The sequence below is a fragment of the Silene latifolia genome, chromosome Y, assembly GCF_048544455.1.
Source record: "Silene latifolia isolate original U9 population chromosome Y, ASM4854445v1, whole genome shotgun sequence".
Lineage (NCBI taxonomy): Eukaryota > Viridiplantae > Streptophyta > Magnoliopsida > Caryophyllales > Caryophyllaceae > Silene > Silene latifolia.
This window is the reverse complement of record NC_133538.1, coordinates 425,669,806-425,692,383: the sequence shown is the minus strand read 5'-3', so window position 1 is coordinate 425,692,383 and position 22,578 is coordinate 425,669,806. Positions and strand designations below refer to the sequence as shown.

The window sequence follows — 22,578 nt, the reverse complement described above, 5'->3', positions numbered from 1 at the left end:
TTTAAGGAAGCTATGTCCCATGACTCTTTTGCATGTTTATTGATTTTTTGATTAAAAAGTCGATAAAAGTCAAATTAATTAATCATAATTTCGAAATTTTTGATTCTGCCCATGATTAATTTATGTACATTTAAGAATATTATTTAAATGTCAAAAGTGTTTTTGCATGTGTGTTTTCACTTTGTTTTGATGTTTATTGGTTTTAGTGGTTAAAAACCGATAAATATCGATCTTTTTCTTCACAAAATTTATCCGGAATTTTTGGGCAATTTTTCTGACTTTTTGGTGTTCTTGGGAGTGTTACAGAATACTAAAAATTTTTGTTTTAATTGTTTGGGTAATTTTTCAATTATTTTGGATTTTTACTTAAATTTTATGATTTTATCGATTAAATTAGCAAATTATCACCAAATCAAACTAATAATTTGTCATAAAATTAGTGAGGACTAATTTTGAGGTTCAAAATAGTTTGGACAATTAGTTTTGATTTAAATGAGATTTAAGAGTTAATTATTGATTTTTACATGTTAAAAATCGATTAAATCCACAAAAACCGAGATGGATACCAATGAATGATAGGTAGGGCGATTTTGGCATCATATTTATAGCATTTTAAGCACATTAATTTAAGTTGAATGAATGATTGTCATTTATTTAAAGTATTTATCTTTTTGTAGCTAGTATGGCCTAGTTAATTTTAATCGTTATTACCCGAAATGAATGGGAATATCGATTTGTTCGTAATTAAATACGATCTCGTATCGTCGGTTTGTAATTAATTAATAATTTTATTTATTTTATTAATTAATGTATAATAGGAATAGCTATGTAATTCATTTGTAATTGTTATTTTTACCGGCGTTTCCAAAAGACGGATTACAACGAGACAGAGTCTATTTTTGGAAGGTGTTTCAAATCCCACAAGGAAGAGCCACTTATGGAATGAAGAGGCAAGGGACCAAGGAGTTGGTTTCTGAAATGTAATAGACTAGTTTTTTATTAACTAGGTGGCCATACTAGGATTTATTCATATGCTTACACGTTTGCTTGTTTTATTTTCGCGCATGCCAAAATCGCCATTCACATGCATTTTATTTTCGCTATTGTCAATTCACGTCATTTACATTCACCGAATTAATTCACTTATAAGGAATTTATGACTAAATTGACAAGATTTCTCACATAACTAAAATTGAGATTAGCCTTACCAATTAGTAACACCTATGAATCTCTTGTTCATTAGAGCCACGCTCGCCCAAGCGGGGTGTTCTCTTTTTACCTTGGGTAAGTAGGGTGGTAAGCGGTTATCACACGCCAAAATTGGTTGGACTCAACGGGATATAAGACGGTCTTGTGTTCCGGGGCTAGTAGATGGATTTAAGGAAATTCGTCGACCAAGAGTTCTAGAGGTAGAATTAGTCAACGCGACTTATCGAATTTACACAATTATGGGATGTTTCGCCCAAGCGATGCCTATTTTTGTCTAAAGACGGATCTTGGAATCATTTATATAATTTAGTGGGAGGTCATTATATAAATGGAAAACTTGTTGAACATGTTTTCACAAGTATTTTAAAACATTGAATGTTAATTTTTCCTATTTTTATTCTTTAACGTATTTACTATGACATCGCGCACTTCATCCTCTATTTATTATTATACTCGTTTCGTTCTTTCATAGGAAGCGGTTTCTTTGAAGGAATTCGGTAGCAATAATTGGTAACATGATTTACTAATTCATCTACATAAGCTTACAACAATTATTGCGATTATTATACAACTTAACATCCATACATATTTAAAAAGGGGTTTTAATGTTGCAAACTCATATTACGAGTTTAAAAGGGAGTCAAATTTTATCAAGAGAGTCTTGATTTCGAAAGTGACACCTCCGTCATGATGATGACATATTAATTACTCAAGAGTAATTTAAATGTTTACGAAAAGCGTTTTCAAAAACACAAATAATACTCCAATATAATACCGTCAAATGGCTTAATTCAATAAAAGCCAAATCGATTGTTTATGCGCTAAAGAATTTAGGCATATGATAACAATTGAACGGTTAGGTAGTTCAATTTCTCAAGAAGTTGAGATTTTGCCACATGTTTCACTCACTTTATAGTAATTCACTCTTACTAAGTGTATAAAATATCACAAATAACATGAAGAGAGGTCTTCATGAGATTCATTTTTGCTTGATTGAAGCAAAGAGGAATGTGAAAGTGAGTGGGAGTTAAGAAGAATCAACCCTAGATGTATGCGATAGAACAAAGTTGAAAGAGATATCTACTCAATGGATAGGCTAGTTCCACTATCTTGGTATGACATACTAAGTATGGGTCATTTCTTTGTAAAGAAGTTTACATGAATTGACAAAACGTAAGACGTCTAGCATAGGACATTTTTGTATCGAAATGGTGCTAGAGTAGCAATGATTTCGATGAGGACAAATGTACCTAAATTTGATTTTAAAAGAATGTAATCATCTATGTTTATACATAGAAGGCATCACTCATGTGATTTAAAACAAAAGGTTGTACCTACTCCTATGATAACTTGGTGGTTGGTTTAGACCATACAAGTTAGAGGAATTTTACATTCTTCACGGAAACTAAATATTAAAACTGTCTTGTAGATTTTAAAGTCTCTAATCTAGTGAACCCTATTGATCAAACCTCAAGTAAATTCGTTTCAAACGAGTAAACGAAAAGCACATTGAACAACCATTTGATTGTGAGTCTTATGGTATGTCTGCATGTATTATGTTTTTCTTTTGCAGAAAAGAAACACAATAGTGAGGTGATCGACCATATACATAAGAATGTGTAAGGCCGATAGTTGGTAATATACATACTTGATTACTTTTACCGTAATGTTAAGTAGATATGAAAACCTCATATCTATTTAATAAGACATAAAAGTGATTTTTGAAACGTGGAATATTTTCAAAATGAAGTAGTATACCAAAAGCACTTCAAGATCAAGATGTTGATCGGAAGTTTCAAAGTATTGACTTTGAAGATCAAATGGGTAATATCAAGTAATGACCTTGATAATCACTAAGAAGATTGTGAACTAGTTCACATAATACTTTTTCCTTGGGACACCATAGAGTATGGTGTAGTCAAGTATATAAACCGAACTTTATGAGATATAGTTTGAGGTTTTTCGCAATTTTGTAAGCTATTTTCTCACTAAAAGTTTAAAACCCGACTATAATAGCCTTAATGACTCCATATGAGATATGGGTAGGGAGGGTCCCTAACTTGTCATTATTATACATTTGGGACCATAAATATTTATGTTCAGAACCAATTTGTGTATTTGTGAGGGTTATCAAAAATTGAACCACTTGGTTTTTACTCCTCTAAAACGAGAACAAAGAGTTTGTGGCTCAGAATGCTGTCTTTCTAGAAAGATTTTCATTTTCTGGAAGACAGAGTGGGAGAAAATTTGAACTTGCGGAAGTCCAAGACCCACTTGCGGAAGTCCAAGACCCACAAACTGAGTACAATGCAAGAAGACGTTCTTTATTAAGGCTCAGTGGTGAGTATAATGGAAGAAGACGTTCTTTATTGTGGCTCAGTGGTTATAAGGAGATAATTTTGCGATAATATTGCGTTATTTTTCAAAAGTGACGAATCTTAAACCCACGTCAAAGGCTTTTCTATAGTATGAACTCTATGTGATGGCGTGTCACCATGAAATTCGAATTGATCTCCTTGCACACGATGCGATAAGGAAGGAAACACGAGATGTTTTTGAGACTTGACTTAAGGTGAATACTTTGGTTGGTTACCTTGATCTTGTCATAAAGGTTACATAAGATGTTTAAAATTTGGGCTTGTTATAGAGAGTTTGTGACAACCCAAATGCCTTTATCAATTCGTATGGTCTTAGCAATATAGCCTCTCATGAAGATGAGTTTAGGCAAAAGGATAACGAAACTTTCTCCTTGGGAGAAGTTTCATCAATGCTAAGAAGCCTAGCATGCTTGAAAGATCCCTTTTGTGATCTATATACATAAAAGAGTTGGAACTTTGGGTTCAATCATGTAGTCTATCAAACGGTATTACTCGAGTGTCGAGATAACATGATGATACATGGATTTTAGTGGGAGCTAAAGTAAGTTTCTTAGTCTAAATATGTGCTTGACATATTATTGACTAGAAATGTAACTAATAAGGTGATATTTCTTAGTCTAAATGTGTGTTTGACATATTAGTGACTAGAAATATTCTCGAGTGAATACTTGAGAGTAGCATGGCGCATCTTAAATATCTAGATCTAATGAGATAGATCTCCATGGATATTACAATTATAGTAAAGAGACTTATGTGATAAATTTCTTGGCTCGTTCAAGTTGTTGAACAATTAATATGATCTCATGTGCTTCCGCTGCAGGATCTATTATATATGCTAAAAGCTTCTCTCATCTGGACTTATCATATTGAGAATATGAGAAGTCATTACCAATCATTTCCTAGTGAGGGTCACTAGATGATTATCAAGAGCATCCTTGAGTACTTGAGAAGCACTGAGGATTTACTCTTGTAGTTTGGAGGAATTTATGAATTTTGTGTAAAAGGATTACACGGAAACATTCCTATGCTTATAAGATGTTATGGGCCTCGTTATGGAATGGTTAGCATGTAAGAGTGTTATGTGCATAAAGAATAATATGTATAAGAAGTTATACATATATGTATAAGAAGTTATACATGTATAAAGAAGATATGTATGAGGAGTCATACATAAAAGATGTCATATGAAATATGTGTATGTATAAGTGTTATGCGTACAAATCATGAACGAAAAGCTAAGTACATTACAGCATCCGATGTTGTAAAAGAGATAGTTGATAACCGGAATTTAATGGGACTAGAGTAGTTCTGTTAGCCGAATATCTTATACCAAGAGACTGTGAAAACAGTGGGAGTGTTTGACTGGCTTTAGAACCAGAGTCTAAAAACTTGTTTAGACATGTACTTAGAAATGCTCTATGTGATGAAAAGATTGCATAGAACAAAGGAAAATTGCAATGGAAATTAGAGTGATGCAACTGTTGCTAATCCTCTAACCAAAGCCGTTGGCATAAGGTAGACATGATGGTTATGTCATTTCAATGTGATTGAAGAGTATACCTTAATTGCTAAAGATCGTTATGTAAATATTTGATAGAGTATTGATATTTACATAAGTGATGATCACATTCATTGTTAGAGTTTCTTTAAGAACTCAATTATTCAGTTTGACTGAAAACCAGAATACCTTGTTTATCTGAATAAGTTGTGGAGACAATGTTGAACAATATTCAAGTGAATAAGATGAACATTGTATTTTGTCCCTAGTCACTTAATGAGGTGACGTCTCGGAGTGACTAGATTGTAAGTCGATTGATGGTTGTTCAACACCATAAGGTCATATGTGATGACTAGTCGATTATATAGGCAGAGTGTGTGACACTTTGTCGGACAGTGACCATTTAGAGAGTCCCTAAGTTCTATTATAGACGCCTGGTCGTGGCGGGGATCTCTAATATGTTCTAATGAGTCGATTGTTTTGACTGGAGACTATTATCTGAGCAAGTGCAGCTTCCGAGTGACTTTGGTTTTTGTCCTTGGTCGTGCCGTGAAAGGAGGCCAAAAGGGCATTTACTAGGTCATGGTGATCTGTATTGTGCAATAGGATAGATAGGGCATACAAGAATTGTCCACCCACGTTGGGTAACTATATCTCAAGGCCACTCGAGGAGTTAATGACTACAAATGCGTGGCCACGCTCGGAAGTAATCTGTGAGAGATTTTTTCCGGTCAGGTAGTCACACTCCCGATCGAGAAAACCACTCGCGATGTGTTCATGTGCAAGTGCGACCTGAAAGACACCTTGCATTGAGTGGGAGATTAAAACAGACAAGATAATTGGTAGCGCACACCTTGCGTTGGACAAGTGGGAGATTGTTGGAGTTAGTGTCCTCCACAATAGTGCGTTAACATAATAAATCTCATTAATGGAATATCATCAGATATTTAATTATTTGATCTCGTCGAGTTGATTAACGTAAATCGATAACGGTTGGCTGACTAGAGTTTGACGTTATTGTCGTGAGACGGCGGTGATCAACTGACCCCTTTCGGTCACACCTAAAGGAACAAACCCCAATTGATAACTAATTAATTGTATGAGATACAATTTGTTTAGTCCCTTGATTTATAGACTAAGAGGTTAGTCGATTAATTTTAGAGAGATTTCGAGTTGCGAACTCGAGGAGCGGCATTTATTATTTAATTATGCGATAATTAAAGAATAAGTTTTGGGAAACGAGTTTTAGTTAATTAACTGTTAATTTACTAAAATTGTACTAATTGATTAATGTGATTAATATTAGTACGTAAATAATATGTGTAGTGGTACACATATATTTACGGAGTGAATTGGACGTATTTATTATGGAAGTATTTAAACATGATACGATGTTTAAAATAAACTTTACACGTATTTGTGCGACAAATATAAGAACCAAAATGGACCCGTAAATGGGACATTGGACCGTGTAAATGGAGTGCAGTGGATGATTATAGACATAATCATTTCACTTTACTTTTTGTTTCTTCCATAAGTCATCTTATGATCACTTGCATGTGATATAAGATTGGACAAAAATAAAAACAAGTGGACTCCCTAATTCCCTACACTCCATCCGCCACTTCCACTACTACTATCAATCTTGTATGTTCATTTTTGCAAGCTAGCTCATTTTTACTCATGCATGTGAACAAAAATTGATCTACCTTCTCTCTAAAATAATAATCCTCTCTACTAAGTTGTTAGTATACATAAATAATATTACTAAGATTAGTTAGTAATATTTTCTAATAAATATCAAGGGTACAATATTAATAAGTTCTAGTTCATACTTGTTAATATTTTTGGGTTAGTTCTTGGGTGCAACTTGAAGGAGACTTTCTAGTTGAAGGTTTTTCAAGGAGGATCATCCACATCATTTTAGCTCAAGAACAAACTAGTAAGGAGAACTAGTTTGTGCCCATTTTACCATATATTCAATGTAAGGAAATTGTTTTTCCTTATACTTTCTTTTTATGCTTTCATATTAGCATGCATGTTACGTTGATCACATAAACAACAATTTATGAGATAAATTATTTTTATTAGAGAGTCTAATATGGATCTATGATCTTTCAGTATAAAGGGGTGTCTATGGTGGTTGGGCAAATAGATTTACCAGTTGACTTGTTTGAGTTTCCTAGAGATGGGTTTTAGGTCATTGTGGGGATGGATTGGTTGGATAACTATAAGGCTAAGATCGACTGTCGTCAGAAAAAAAGGTGTCTTTGAAGGGTCCTAAGGGGATTAGAGTGTAATATCAGGGGTTTGTGGTGAAACCCAAGGTTAAGATGATTGCAGCCATGGCCTTAAAGTCATATTTAAGGAAGGTATGTCCCATGACTCTTTGTCACATGAGAGATATTGTAATACCCGTAATTTTATAATGTTTAATTAGCTTTTTATATTTTAATTAAGAGTCGGGATTAATAATTGAGACGACTTATGAGTGACGGTTTTAGAAAAAGAAAAAATAAAAATAAAACAAAGCTTGTTATCTCGTGTGGGCCGAGTATATTGAGAGCCGAAAGTGCCAGCATATAAATACTCAAAAAAAACATAACCATTACCTTATTTTCACATTCAACTAAAAAAAAAAGAAGAATCATAGAGGGGAGGCGAGTACACAACGCAAGAAGAAGAAGGGAACAAAAGGTTTTGATCTAATTTTTGAGACAATTGTTGCTAGTTTATTCATCCTTAGATCGTAAGTAATATCATCTTATCATCCTTTAAATTTGATTACTAGCTTAGTTAGTGCAGTGTTTATGTCATTTACATAACCCTAGAAATTGAATTGGGGATTTTAATTATAGTTTGTTGAGACGGTTTTATATGTGTTGCTTGACCATGGATTGGGGTTTGGTTAGCCTAGATTACAATGCTTTAACTGTGTATTAGGATGAGTTGTTTCAAATTTTTTATGCCATTTTTTCCCTCATCTTAAAACCGTTTTATACATGGTGTACGAGTGATAATGGGGCTGTAAGAAAGCCATGTATGGCTGCTATTTGTGGCTGTTTCTGGCTGTTTTTGCTGTCGTCTTGGAACGCTCTTGAGGGTTGTGTAGGGTGGTGTATTGTGGGTATGCAGGATGTTGGTGGAGGTGGAATTGCTGGTTGTTGTGGTAATTGCAGGTTGTTATGCATTTGTAAGTAGCATTGTATGCATAATTAGGCGAATAGAAAGTAGGTCGATTGACTTTATGGGGCTGTCGATCGACCAAACTGGTGGCTGAGGGGCTGATTCTATTTAGTTGTCATAATTAGTTAACTTTTATATACTAAATTTTTTAGACTAGTTATTGATTATTTCGTGTTATTGTTTTATTAGGTGACGACTTTGTCGAGGAAGCATTTTAGCATTGTTTGCTGAGCTTGGATAATTGCAAAAGGTAGGTGATGCGGTCGTTTCTGCACCAAAAATAATTTACCTAAGAACTACTAGCAGAAGCTAGTGGCAAGTAGGGTCGAATCCACAGGAAGGCTATTGTTTCTGTTCTAGGTTCGCTTATTCGGTCACAAATGGGATTTTGAAAATGATTTCTAAACTACAGCAAGAAAAGGGAAGAGAGAAGGGCAAGAGAAATAAAGAGTAGATTAAGGGAAAGGAAACAGCTAAGACAGTCGGTTCACCATAATTAATCAAGTCTAACAATCTGGTCTCAGGTCAAAACAAATACGATCTCTGGGGTAGCGAATATCTCCTTTCGGTCTCAATTCACCCTAAAGCGACAATAGCTTAGCTTTCGCCCTCACTATCGTGCCCTAATGTATCGCTGCGAGTCTCACCCTTTCCAACCTTTCGGTCCAGGTCAAGGTTTACTACGGTCTATAGGCTAATTGCGTCGACTCAATTAAACTATAGCAATAAAATACAACAATTAACAACATAGATTATAATAGCATGAACCTGATAAGGTGATTACTATTCTATCATAATCGCGGATCCCCTAAATCCTAGCGAGGAAATTAGTTACGCATAATAAAGGACCAAAGCATAAAAGAAGAAAAGAGAGAAGGAATTAAGATTAAAACCGATAAATAATGATTGCAAGAGTTTAGATCCGGAAAATAAATAAGAATGGAAGACGGAGTTTCCTCCGTTTCCTCGCTACAGGAACAGTGATAAGGCGTGAGAGAGTAAGAGAGCTTAATTCTGACTTCTCGCCTCTTATTTATACTAAAACTAACTTAAACAAACCTAATTACAAAACGGAATTAAAGCCCATGCGATAACCCCTCTCGATCGAGTCACTAGACCTCTTGATCGAGTACATAAGCTCTCGATCGAGTACATAAGCTCTCGATCGATCAAGATGCAAAAAGAAGGGCTCTCGATCGAGCTCAGCGCGTAACTCTGCTTTGCACACCAAACTTCAAATGGCCGCCATTTCTTCGTTACTTGGACAAATAGGGCGTGGTTGGTGGCGTTGGAAAGCTAAGAGGATAAGCTTTCACCTCTAACTGGAATAACCTTAATAGCTGTTGTAGAACTCGATATATGGCTCTTAAAAGCAGGAACTAGAAAATTGAAGCACTCTCATGGCTCGCCAAACTTCCTTACTCCAATGCGCATCTCAAAATAGCACTTTCCAAGCGCTGACTCAACTCATCTCCTAAATGCATGCGTAGGGACATGTTTTATGCTTGATTATGATCTTCTCCTGCTCATATCTGCAAATAATACAAAACAAACCCAAGTAGACTATTCGGGGGATATTTGTAGTAAAATTACTACGAAATAAGCATGGAAATGCGTGCTAATATGGCCTAAAAGGTCTATGTAAAATGCACGCATCAAACTTCCCCAAACCAAACCCTTGCTTGTCCTCAAGAAAACTCATGCAATTAACTAAAGATTAACTAGAAAGGAGTAAAACACGGACAAACTGAAAACCGTCGACTTGAACCAATTTAATGCTCATGAATCAACTACTAAAATCTCAATGTCACGCAAACGAACTTATGCATGTTTTAAAAAGATGTTGAACGTTTGACCTTGCAAGACTTCAAAATTGGACTCTCTCAGGTCACTCTTCTCTCAACAAAGCAAATGGTAAGCAAATTATATGTAAAAGAGAAAGAAGAAATAACAGTCGCTCACCTAACTGCGACCAACACAATCGTGCATGCAATATAGTATGATAAGTAGTTCTAACTACCGTACGCATACATTCCAACCGTTCAGGATCAATCACATGCCGAATACTTGCAAAAGTTTGGATAAGTGAGGTAATGGGTAGAAAGGGGCAAAACAATATTGCATAAGAGGAGTTAAAGCGTTAAGCTAGAACCTATCAAACGAAATAAATCCATCCGACTTACTACTCCAATAATAATAAACTCAGTACCATCCTTGGCATAAAACTCACTAAAATCCAAATAGAAGATGAATCGGAAACAAAAAGCCAATTAGCTTATTATGCGCTAACAATTCCCTCACAAATACAAATTAGAACTTGGGAATTTCACTTTTCTTTTTCTTTTTCATTTTTTCCTCTTTTTTTTTCAGTCTTTTTTTTTCATCTCTTGATTTTCAGCTAATATTTCCATATAACCAATTCCGACATCAACTTCTAAATTCTCCATAACAAATGAATATAAACCAAAACAGGTACGATAAACATGTACCACAAAACAACACTAAACTAGCTAAACGCAAGGTAGGCTAAGATTTGGGTGTAGTTTATGGATCAACTGGCAGTTTTGGCTAAAAGTGGAGTTAATGGGGAAGAATGAGAAAAAGGAAATTGCAAGTACTCTCCAACCTGTGACACCATCCACTAACCCGAATGTATGCAGGCAAAAAGCAATTAAATGTCATACTTGTGCAAATTAATGTTACACGACATGCAGGGAGTAACTACTCACAATCCTAAATAAACTGGTCATAAATGACACCAGTTAAATCAGCTCTAAACCTCAGAAAGTAATGTAGTTTGCCAAAATTTCAGTCAAGTCTACTTGTTGAACAAATTTTGAAACGAAATTCGAGAAATTGCAAAAGACTTTTGCTAAAAGATGTGAAACAATGCAAGGCTCAAGCAAAAAAAAAACAATTATCAGCAATGAATTACTCCAATCCGACTCAATCTAATATGCAAAATTAAACGTAATATTTTTGGTTTTTTCGAAATTTTTTTGATTTTTATGAATTTTTCTATTTTTGAAATTAAACAACAATGCATGCAGAAATTGAAACGTGATTACATAAATGCAGTAAAAACAACATGCAGACACGATATGGATGCATACCCTCCCCAAACCAAACTGTACAATGTCCCCATTGTACAAAGTAAAGAAAAAGAAAATGCAAACTAAAGAGAGGATGAGTCGGAAACTTACAAAAGAGCGCAAACCACGAACCTCCCCAAACCGAACCAGACATGGGAGGTGCAGGTACTCGATCGACAAAACAACCGCTCGATCGAGTACATATGGCCAGCTTTTCTCTCGATCGACCAAGGAAGGAGCTCGATCGAGGGCATGCAAATTGGGACTGCTCGATCGAGTAAGGAGGTACTCGATCGAGTGCTTCAGGTGGCTTTGTCGCTTGATCGAGTAAGTAAAGACTCGACCGAAGCCTTTGTCGCATCAGAAAGCGACAAAATAGCGTAGTTGTACCTGCAATCAACTAATAACGTCCCAAAAATACCGCTAAATACCAAGGCTAAAAATTCCGCAGTTTATTAAGTACACAACGAAACAAAAACGAAAGTATTAAAAAGTAACAATAAAAAAAAGTAAAAACTCCGGGTTGCCTCCCGGACAGCGCTAGTTTGCAGATAGGTCCCAGCTTGACCATCTTTCGTCAGCAAATCCACGGCCTCCTACTCGGCTTCCGATCGAATGCGATTATTTCACCATTAAGAGCTTCACAATCGGCCCCCACAAAGAACAAGACGGACAGCGGCTTATTATAGCGTCCAACACTCTTCTATCAACCCTTTTCCGCACTTTCTTCTTTGGCGGGATAGAATCTTGCGATCCCCTTCCCGGGTCCTTCAACTTCACTAGACCTGCGCAAGAAGAAACAGAACGATTTTCCTCCAAATTGCTCCCGAGTTAGGGCGGAGGCGTTAATTCAAAAGCAGTATATAAATTAACGGAAGGCGTAACACAAATTATAGCGGGGTCAACAAAAGAAATATTACCTTCTAATGCGTTGGAATGACCTTCGTTTACCTTCTCATCGCTAGTCGGGACAACCTCGGGTGATGAAACAGTGCTGTCCAAAGTTACTGTGCTCGTTCGAGTGAATAAATCACTCGATCGAGTCCCTTCTTCACCAAAACCAATCGATCGATCAATGTGGTCGCTCGATCGAGAACCCTCTTCAACAAAACCACTCGATCGAGCAACTAAGTCACTCGATCGAGGGAAATCCTCATCCCAATCAGTCGATCAAGCTGTTTCAGTTGCTCGATCGACCAACTCCATAGCTGAATCAGAAGCAGCAACATTGAAGACTTTCTCGAAATCCGAGTCATAAATAACATCCTCTGGCTCAGTTTTCAATTGCGCAAATTGATGCACAAGACCTTTGATAGAGGCCTCTCTTGCTTCTTCAACTTGTTGCTTTTGAAGAGTAAGTGTCGCTATTAGCGACTTTAATTCATCCATCTCTTCATTTTGGACAGCAGGAGGGGGAGTTTGTTGTTGCGGCGGTGAATAGGAATAAGAAGGCTCTTGGTAGCCTTGTTGATAGTACGAATGTGGCGGTGTATAACTGCAAGGTGGGAACGAAACATAGTGACTACGCTTATACTATTGATAAGCATAAACTTGGTCACGATCTGCAAAACAGTAAACTGCATCATGTCCCACGGTGCTACATCTCTCACAAAATACCACCTGTTGCTCCGATGAACGGAACATAGGTGGACTCCTCCGAAGTACCACCGATAGGACCTGTAAGACCTATCAAAACAACACTAGCAAAGGAGATGAGTATGCCAGCAGGAATAAAATTCCCGAGGCGGAAAGAAATAAACGAAACAAAAAAAAGATAGGGCAATTGCCTCCAAAGCAACGGCGCCAAAATTTGATGCGGTCGTTTCGCACCAAAAATAATTTACCTAAGAATTACTAGCGAAGCTAGTGGCAAGTAGGGTCGAATCCACGGGAAGGCTATTGTATCATTTCTAGGTTCGCTTATTCGGTCACAAACGGGATTTTGAAAATGATTTCTAAACTACAGCAAGAAAAGGGAAGAGAGAAGGGCAAGAGAAATAAAGAGTAGATCAAGGGAAAGGAAACAAACTAAGACAAAGTCGGTTCACCATAATTAATCAAGTCAAACAACGGTCTCGTGTCAAAACAAATACGATCTATGGGGTAGCGAATATCTCCTTTCGGTCTCAATTCACCCTAAAGCGACAATAGCTTAGATTTCGCCCTCACTATCGTGCCCTAATGTATCGCTGCGAGTCTCACCCTTTCCAACCTTTCGGTCCAGGTCAAGGTTTACTACGGTCTATAGGCTAATTGCGTCGACTCAATTAATCTATAGCAATTAAATACAACAATTAACAACATAGATTATAATAGCATGAACCTGATAAGGTGATTACTATTCTATCATAATCGCGGATCCCCTAAGTCCTAGCGAGGAAATTAGTTACGCATAATAAAGGACCAAAGCATAAAAGAAGAAAAGAGAGAAGGAATTAAGATTAATACCGATAAATAATGATTGCAAGAGTTTAGATCCGGAAAATAAATAAGAATGGAAGACGGATTTTCCTCCGTTTCTTCGCTACAGGAACAGTGATAAGGCGTGAGAGAGTAAGAGAGCTTAATTCTGACTTCTCGCCTCTTATTTATACTAAAACTAACTTAAACAAACCTAATTACAAAACGGAATTAAAGCCCACGCGATAACCCCTCTCGATCGAGTCACTAGACCTCTCGATCGAGTACATAAGCTCTCGATTGAGTACATAAGCTCTCGATCGATCAAGATGCAAAAAGAAGGGCTCTCGATCGAGCTCAGCGCGTAACTCTGCTTTGCGCACCAAACTTCAAATGGCCGCCATTTCTTCGTTACTTGGACAAATAGGGCGTGGTTGGTGGCGTTGGAAATCTAAGAGGATAAGATTTTACCTCTAACTGGAATAACCTTAATAGCTGTTTTAGAACTCGAGATATGGCTCTTACAAGAAGGAACTAGCAAATTGAAGCACTCTCTTGGCTCGCCTAACTTCCTTACTCCAATCCGCATCTCAAAATAGCACTTTCCAAGCTCTGACTCAACTCATCTCCTAAATGCATGCGTAGGGACATGTTTTAGGCTTGATTATGATCTTCTCCTGCTCATATCTGCAAATAATACAAAACAAACCCAAGTAGACTATTCGGGGGATATTTGTAGTAAAATTACTACGAAATAAGCATGGAAATGCGTGCTAATATGGCCTAAAAGCTCTATGTAAAATGCACGCATCAGTAGGCTAGCTACTCAACATTTACTTGCGAGGTTCATTATGTACTTGCTTGTTTTGCATTGTTGTTGATTTGCATGTTGGATGTTGGGTTTAGTGAGTATTGTCTGTTGGCCATGACGTTTTGGTTGCATATTGGCGGTTAATGTTATTGTTTAAGCTTCTGTTGGCATGTTTGTATTATCCGTTGGCATTTTATTCTTTTCCATCATGAATTGACATATTATATCGAGTTTAAAGAAACTAGGCATTGAGGTAGCATATACTTGGCATTTATATTATTCTTTTGGCATTGTGGATATATATTATTGTTGGCAATGGAACGAGATGGTTGTGTATTGGATAGGCCAGGCACGGGGATGGTGAAGACCCGTGGACCTTGGTTTGGATAGGACAAGCAGGGCATGATGTTCGGAGTTAGCCCAGAAGCCTTGGCAACAGACTACTGGTGACTTATATTGAGACATTGGCAATGTGAATCGACATTTATTCCATTGTTTATATTGTATTATTTACATATTATTCTTTTATTTTATTTAAGATCACGAGGTTAACTTTTTCTGTATGTTGTGTGTCTTAAAATGTCTGTTTCCATCATGGGAACAGATTAATACATGCGTTGTTGTTGGATGATTGCTTTGGATGGGATGAGTGCGCTGGGATTCGTGTAATCACCTAGTTATTTTGATTTAAACATTCATTTATTAGTAAACTCATTTGTTGGTTTGTAATTAATTTAATTTAGCTCATTACATTATTTGGAGGCTTTGGCCGTGTGTTGTAGTCCAACGCCGACGATTAATCTTATCATTCAGTATTTAATTTAAGGTACCTTTGATTCATAGTTTCTGTACTATTTACCTCAGGTAACTGAGATGGTAACACCATCATTTATCCGAGATGGCTAGTTTAAGACTCTTGGATAAGTGGGGGTGTTACAAAATGGTATCAGAGTGACGGTCGTAGGGCATAAAACAAATGAATTAAATGAACCTAGGACGTGTCTAAATAAAATGAACACCGGGTAGAAACTATTAGGAGCCCTCTTAGCTCGGGTTAGGGAGACGTCCTTAATTCGGATTATGGCCCTTCTAGTTTTGAACCGGGCACGTGGGTGAGAGTAAAGGAGAGTGGGTAGATAGAGTGGATGCTTTTTATGTGTTACTTTGTATGATTATGTAACTAACGGAAAATGCAGGTACAAATATGATGGAATGTAGCCATATTAGCTAAAAGGTAAGTACCCGTGGAGGGTGTAGAACCGTAAGGTTCAGTGAAACGAATTTAAATTTCCCAATGCCAAGTATCCATGAATTATGCCAAATAAAAAGTGAAAAATCATATGGCATTTGCATGATAACATGTGTATTAATGACTAATGCTTGTTTACTTAACATGTTAGTATGCAATGTGAGCCTGTGAATTCTTATGTGTACTGTATTGTGCATATAACATGCGGAATGTGTGCCCTTAAGCCAAGTAGGAAGATTTTTTTTTGGTGAAAATGGTAAGCATATATTAAATTAAACCATTCAAATGTTTCCAATCAAAGCGCACTAGCTAACAAAGATATACATTTCTCAACAAAAGCCTAGAATCCCTATACAAGAGAAATTAAGCTACCAACAGCCTAGGGGGTAGATATGCTGGCCGTCTTGATCAGGTACTCAGGGCGTTGGAGATAAGAGTGGATTCTGCAGGTATTGCGAGCCCACCAGAGGGAGTACATAAGTGCTAACAGTCTACCAGCCACCTGATGTTTAGTGGCAGCTGAAGAAAAGGGGTACTGCAGCCACCACTGACTAACCTGAGTGCAAGGGATGTTACACCCCAAGCTAGCAGCAACCAAGTCCAAGCATCTACTACTATACGTGCACTTGAAGAACAGGTGATCATGAGATTCCTGTGCATTCTCATACAACACACAGGACACATCAGAAGTGATCCCCATTCTGTGCAGTCTATCACGAGTTAGCAGTCTTTCATTTTCAATTAACCATCCTATGAAGTTATGTCGAGGGAGAGCCTCCTTTACCCAAATGAAAGAGAACAAGGGAACATTTGCAGGATGAGGTTTCAACCATTCATAGCCACTTTTAATGGTGTAATGGTTCTGGTCATGTAACCACCAATCCCCTATATATCCTTGAGCAAAAAGCTCTTTGATCCTGCATAGTTTCCTCCATGCCAAGCTACCATTCATATGAGGGTTATACTGTTGCCATGAGCCTGTTTTGATATAGACAGAGTGTACCCACCTTACCCAGAGATGGTCCTTTTTCTGAGCAACCCACCAAATGTACTTGCCCAGGGTAGCTTTATTCCATTGAATGAGGTCCTTGATCCCTAACCCACCATGTTTCTTCTCATTACAGATCTGGTCCCAATAAACTAGTGCATTCCAATTAGCATTATCCAAACCAGTCCATAAAAAATTTCTGCAGATGCTTGTTATTTGTTTGAAAATGGTAGTTGGAAGAACAAAAATTCTAGCCCAATAAGTATGTAAATTTAAGAGAACAGACTGAATGAGAACCAACCTTCCAGCATAACTGAGTTTTCTACACCCCAAAGCCCCTATTCTCTTGGAAACCTTTTCAACTAAAGTTGAGCATTCCAAAAAAGTAAGTTTCCTAGCAGCAATAGGTAGACCTAGATACTTAAAAGGTAAAGAACCCTGAACCATACCAGTGACCTTGAAAACTTCATCAAGAATGGCTTTGTCAACTCCATTACTGTAAATATTAGATTTACCCTTGTTCATTCTCAATCCTGTAGCTCTAGAAAAAGACTCAAAAGCTCTTAACAAGCCTATAATAGACTGTTTATCCCCTCTACAAAAGAGCAGCAAATCATCTGCAAAGGCTAGGTGATTAAGCTTGATTCTACCACAAAGAGGATGGTACCTGAAGTCCACATAGTCCCTTATCTGATCCAAGATTATACTCAAATAGTCCATGCAAATTACAAACAAAAGGGGAGAGAGAGGGCCCCCTTGCCTCAAACCCCTAGCCCTCTTAAAATACCCAAAGGAATCACCATTAAGAGAAAGGGTATAGGAAGGGGAAGTGACGCATTCAGTGATTAGGTTAACAAAATGGTCAGGGAAATTCAGGGCATGAAGCATATCATGAACAAAGCTCCATTCAATGGAGTCATAAGCTTTTTGGCCAAGTAGAAAGATATTAGAGTGGTTAGAAGTGATCGACCCAAGATCATGCGAAAATGAGTGAGGCTATTGCAAGGCACAATCCAACGAAGTATGATGGCTTGGGTGAACCATCACTAGTAGGAGACTTGTGTAGCGATTTTGACAACATATTCGAGCTAATGAGTTGTCCTGCAAAGATGCAAGTGGATCAAGCTGCGTTCTACTTGAAGGGAAAAGCTAGGCTGTGGTGGACTCGTAATAAGGAGGCCATAAGAGAAGCTCCTTCTAATAATAACAGTCTTTACGTGATGCGGGAAGTATTTAATAAGATTCTGTGAGCTACAATTGTTCTCGAACATATCAGGAGCAAGATGAGGGCAGAGTTCGATTCTTTTAAGATGACGGATGACATGACAGTAGAGACTTTTCATAATCGATTTATGTAGCTGTCAGAGTATGTAGAGGATCTGAATTTCAATGAAGAGATGCTGGCATTGAGGTTCGAGAAGGGGTTGGCTATGAACATAAAGAAGAGACTAGTAGCTGGTGAGTCGACCACTTTGTAAGAGGTTTACCAGCGAGCTGGTCATGCGGAGAGGATAACTGACATGTTAAAGAGGAGAAGAAAGCAAAGGGGGAGAAGAGGAAGGCTGAGACTATTAGTTAAGGAGTATGAGGGAGTAAGAAGCAGAACAAGTACCAGGCCGATTTTTCTGATGGGGTCGGGCATGGCGGTTATGGAGGCAATGGTGGAAGCTTCGGCCGTGGGGTCAGTGAAGGCCGTGGCCAAGGCTTTGTCCCGAAATGGAAATGTTTTGGGTGTGGGAAGTTCGGGTATGTGAGAGTTGAGTGAAAATCGGGAGGAAGGAATAACTACAACAATGGCAATGGAGATGGTGGGTTCAGGACTCTTCAGTCAATGTTATAGAAGAAATTCGGGGAATAATCATAGAAGTAACTACAACAACAACAACAAATACAATCAGTTTCTCAACCAAGGGAGTAAAAATTATGGGAACGGCTCATACCAGAGACAGAATGCGGGATATGGAACCCAGGCGAGTGGAGTCAAGGCTAGGAACCAATTGGCCACGACTGTCCAAGGTTCGGTTCGGAAGTCAGCTGGGAAATTATTTATGGTTGGGAAGGAAGTAGCTGCTAACGACACTCATGTCATTTCGGGTACCTTTTTTGTGAATTTTAAACATTCTTTAGTATTATTTTATTGGGAGGCAACTCATTTATTCATGTCATGTGAGCATGCTAAGTATTTAGAGTTGAGTGACCCAGTTCTTATAGATGACAATGTGGGGATACCTTCTGGAGAGTCCATAAGATGTACTAAAATATATAAAGATGTTATAATTAAGATTGGCGAAGTGGTATTCTTAGTAGACTTGATTGAGTTTCCTGTAGGAAGTTTTGAAATAATTTTGGGAATTGATTGGTTGATTAAGCAGAGAACCTTTATAGACTATTACCAACAGAAAATATCTTTAAGGGGAGCTAAAGGGGTGAGAGTGTCTTATAAGGAATTTATGATCAAACCAAAGGTGAAATTTATAAATGTTGTGACTTTAAAATCTTACCTGCGAAAAAAATGTCAAATGTATATGTGTCACGTGAGAGACTTGAGGGAGGCCGAACCAGTCAGGGAGGAAATTCCAGTTGTGTGCGAGTTTTCTGATGTTTTTCCTGAAGAAATTCCTGGATTACTTCAAAAGAGGGATATAGACTTTAGTATTGATTTGAAACCTGGGACTGGACCAACTTCAAAGGCACCCTATAGGATGGCACCAAAGGAGATGGAGGAACTAAACAAGCAGTTAGAGGAGTTGCTAGAGAAAGGCTATGTGAGACCGAATGTTTTGCCTTGGGGAGCACTGTCTTGTTTGTAAAGAAGAAAGATAGAAGTATGAGACTCTGCATTGACTATAGGGAGTTAAATAATATGACTATCAAAAATAGATACCCTTTACCTCGTATTTATGACCAATTTGACCAACTGAGTGGAGCTCGTGTATTTTCTAAAATTGACCTGAGATCGGGGCACCATCAGTTGAGAGTTAAGGAAGGGGATATTCATAAGACATCTTTTAGAACTACGTATGGCCATTATGAATTTGTAGTAATGCCTTTTGGGTTAACTAATGCACCTGCTGTATTTATGGATTTAATGAACCGGGTGTTTAGTGCCTACCTAGATCAGTTTGTGGTTGTTTTTATTGATGACAATCTTGTTTATTCAAAAACTAAAGAGGAGCATGTGCAACATTTGAGGCTAGTTTTATAGACCTTGAGAGATAATAACTTGTATGCAAAATTGAGTAAATGTGAGTTCTGGCTGGAGAAAGTAGCATTCCTTGGCCATGTGATTTCGAAAGAAAGAGTGTCAGTGGACCCAAGTAAGATTGAGGCAGTTTCTAATTGGGTAGTACCCAAGAATGTGGCTGACATTAGAAGTTTCTTGAGATTAGCTGGGTATTATAGGAGATTTGTGAAGGATTTCTCGATAATAGCTAATCCCTTAACAACTTTGATGAGAACGGAAAATCGAATTACGTGGGATGAGAGGTGTGATGTAGCATTCCAATCTGTGAAAGAGCGCTTGACCACAACTCCTTTCTTAGCCTTACCAAATGGGAGTGGAAATTTTGAGGTGTATACTGTTGCCTCAAAGAATGGGTTGAGGTGTGTTTTAATGTAAGATGGGAACGTGATAGCCTATGATTCGCTCCAGTTGAAACCATATGAGGCAAATTACCCTACCTATGACCTTGAGTTGGGAGCCGTAGTGTTTGCACTGAAATTATGGAGACACTACCTATATAGCGTGACATTCAAGGTGTTTTCAGACCATAAAAGTTTGAAGTATATTTACACCCAGAGGGAGTTGAATATGAGGCAGAGGAGGTGAATAGAACTTATTAGTGACAATGATATGGAAATTGTGTATCATGAGGGGAAGGCAAATGCAATGGCAAATGCACTAAGTAAGAAATCTATTCATCACCTATGCAATGCTTTGTCCTGCGTGAGCTTGAGGGATGAAATTGAAAAGATGGGAGTTCATGTGATAAGAAAAGGAGAGAGTATTTGTGATTTAACTATAGAGCCTGAATATTATTCTGAGATCCGGAAGAAGCAACAATATGATTCAAGGATGGCAAAATGGTGGGCCCTTGCTGCCAGTGGGGAGATTACATGGTTTGAGTTAGATGCTGATGGTAGCTACCGCTTTGAGGGCCGTTGGTGTGTTCCTGATGATGAAGAATTGAAGAGGAGTATCTTGCCTAAGGCTCATAATACTTCATATTCAGTTCACCCTGGAGGAGATAAATTGTATAAAGACTTGAAGAAAACATTTTGGTGGCCTGGAATGAAGAGGGAAGTATCAGAATTTATTGGTAAGTGTTTGACCTATCAGAGAGTAAAAGGAGAGCATAAGAGGCCTCAAGGGAAAGTGCAGCCCTTGGAAGTACCTGAGTGAAAATGGGAGTGTATATCTATGGATTTTATTGTGGGATTACCAAGGAGTCAAAAGAGGAACAATATGATATTGGTAATAGTATGTCTGCTCACTTTATTCCTATGAAAGACACCTGGAGTAAGGTTGAGTTGGCTAAGTCTTATAGGAGGAATGTGGTGAAATTGCATAGGATTCCTAAGGATATCGTGTCAAATAGAGATTCGAGGTTTATATCTAAATTCCAGAAGGAGATGCAAGAGTCTTTGAGAACACTATTGAAGATGAGTACAACATGTCATCCTGCGACGGACGGTCAGACGGAACGAACTATCCAGACATTGGAAGACATGCTTTTGGCGTGTATCCTGGAGTTTGGAGGGTCTTGGGAGGAGAACCTGGATTTAATTGAATTCTCTTATAATAATAGCTATCATGCCAGTATTGGCATGGCTCCTTTAGAGGCTTTGTATGGGAGGAGATGTAGGAGTCCGATTTGCTGGGATGATAGTGCTGAGAGGATGGTGGTAGGGCCTGAAATGGTATAAGAGATGATTGAACAAGTTCAAGTAATCAGGAAGAAGATGAAAGCTGCACAAGATCGTCAGAAAACTTATGCAGATTTGAAGAGATTTGATATTGAGTTCAATGTTGGTGATAAGGTGTTGCTTAAAGTGTCACCAATGAAGGGAGTCATGAGATTTGGAAAGCGTGGGAAGTTGAGTCAGAAATATGTGGGACCATATGAGATTATGGATAGAGTTGGAGAGGTGGCATACTGCCTTACACTACCTTCAGATTTAGCAAGAGTCCATAATGTGTTTAAAGTGTCGCAGCTGAGAAGATATGTAAGTGACCCGTCACCTGTGCTGGAGATTGAAAATATTGAGCTAGATGATCAGCTAACCTATGAAGAAGTCCCTAAAGAGATATTGAACACCAAAGTTCGCAAGACTAGGAATGGTGAAGTATCTTTAGTGAAGGTGCTATGGTCTAATCATGAAGTCGAGGAAGCTACATGGGAGATAGAAGTCTTTATGCGTAACAAGTATCCTCATATTTTCTTTTAGGTACGTATATGGTTAAGAGGACGTAACCTTCTTTTTAGGAGGGTGTAATGTAAAACACCGTTTTAATTCAGTAATGTATGCATTTTATAGGTTTTGTCTTGGGCGAACTTTGGGACAAAGTTCATTTTAAGGGGGGAAATACTGTAATACCCGCAATTTTATAAAGTTTAATTAGCTTTTTATATTTTAATTATGAGTCGGGATTAATAATTGAGACGGCTTATTAGTGACAATTTTAGAAAAACAAAAAATAAAAATAAAAGAAAGCTTGTTATCTCGGTTGGGCCGAGTATATCGAGAGCCCAAAGTGCCAGCATAT

The 22,578-nt window shown here is 37.7% G+C and overlaps 1 protein-coding gene across 1 annotated transcript; it reads left to right on the top strand.

The window, feature by feature from the left end:
• The first annotated feature begins 18,604 nt into the window (after positions 1-18,604).
• LOC141632494 (uncharacterized) lies at positions 18,605-19,621 on the top strand. The gene has a single exon (XM_074445040.1). It carries the CDS (start codon positions 18,605-18,607, stop codon positions 19,619-19,621), a length of 1,017 nt encoding a protein of 338 aa, XP_074301141.1.
• Positions 19,622-22,578: the final 2,957 nt, after the last annotated feature.

Bases quoted from the DNA above. Each gene is read 5' to 3' on its own strand.
- LOC141632494 (XM_074445040.1), top strand. From the start codon at position 18,605: ATGGCAATGGAGATGGTGGGTTCAGGACTCTTCAGTCAATGTTATAGA.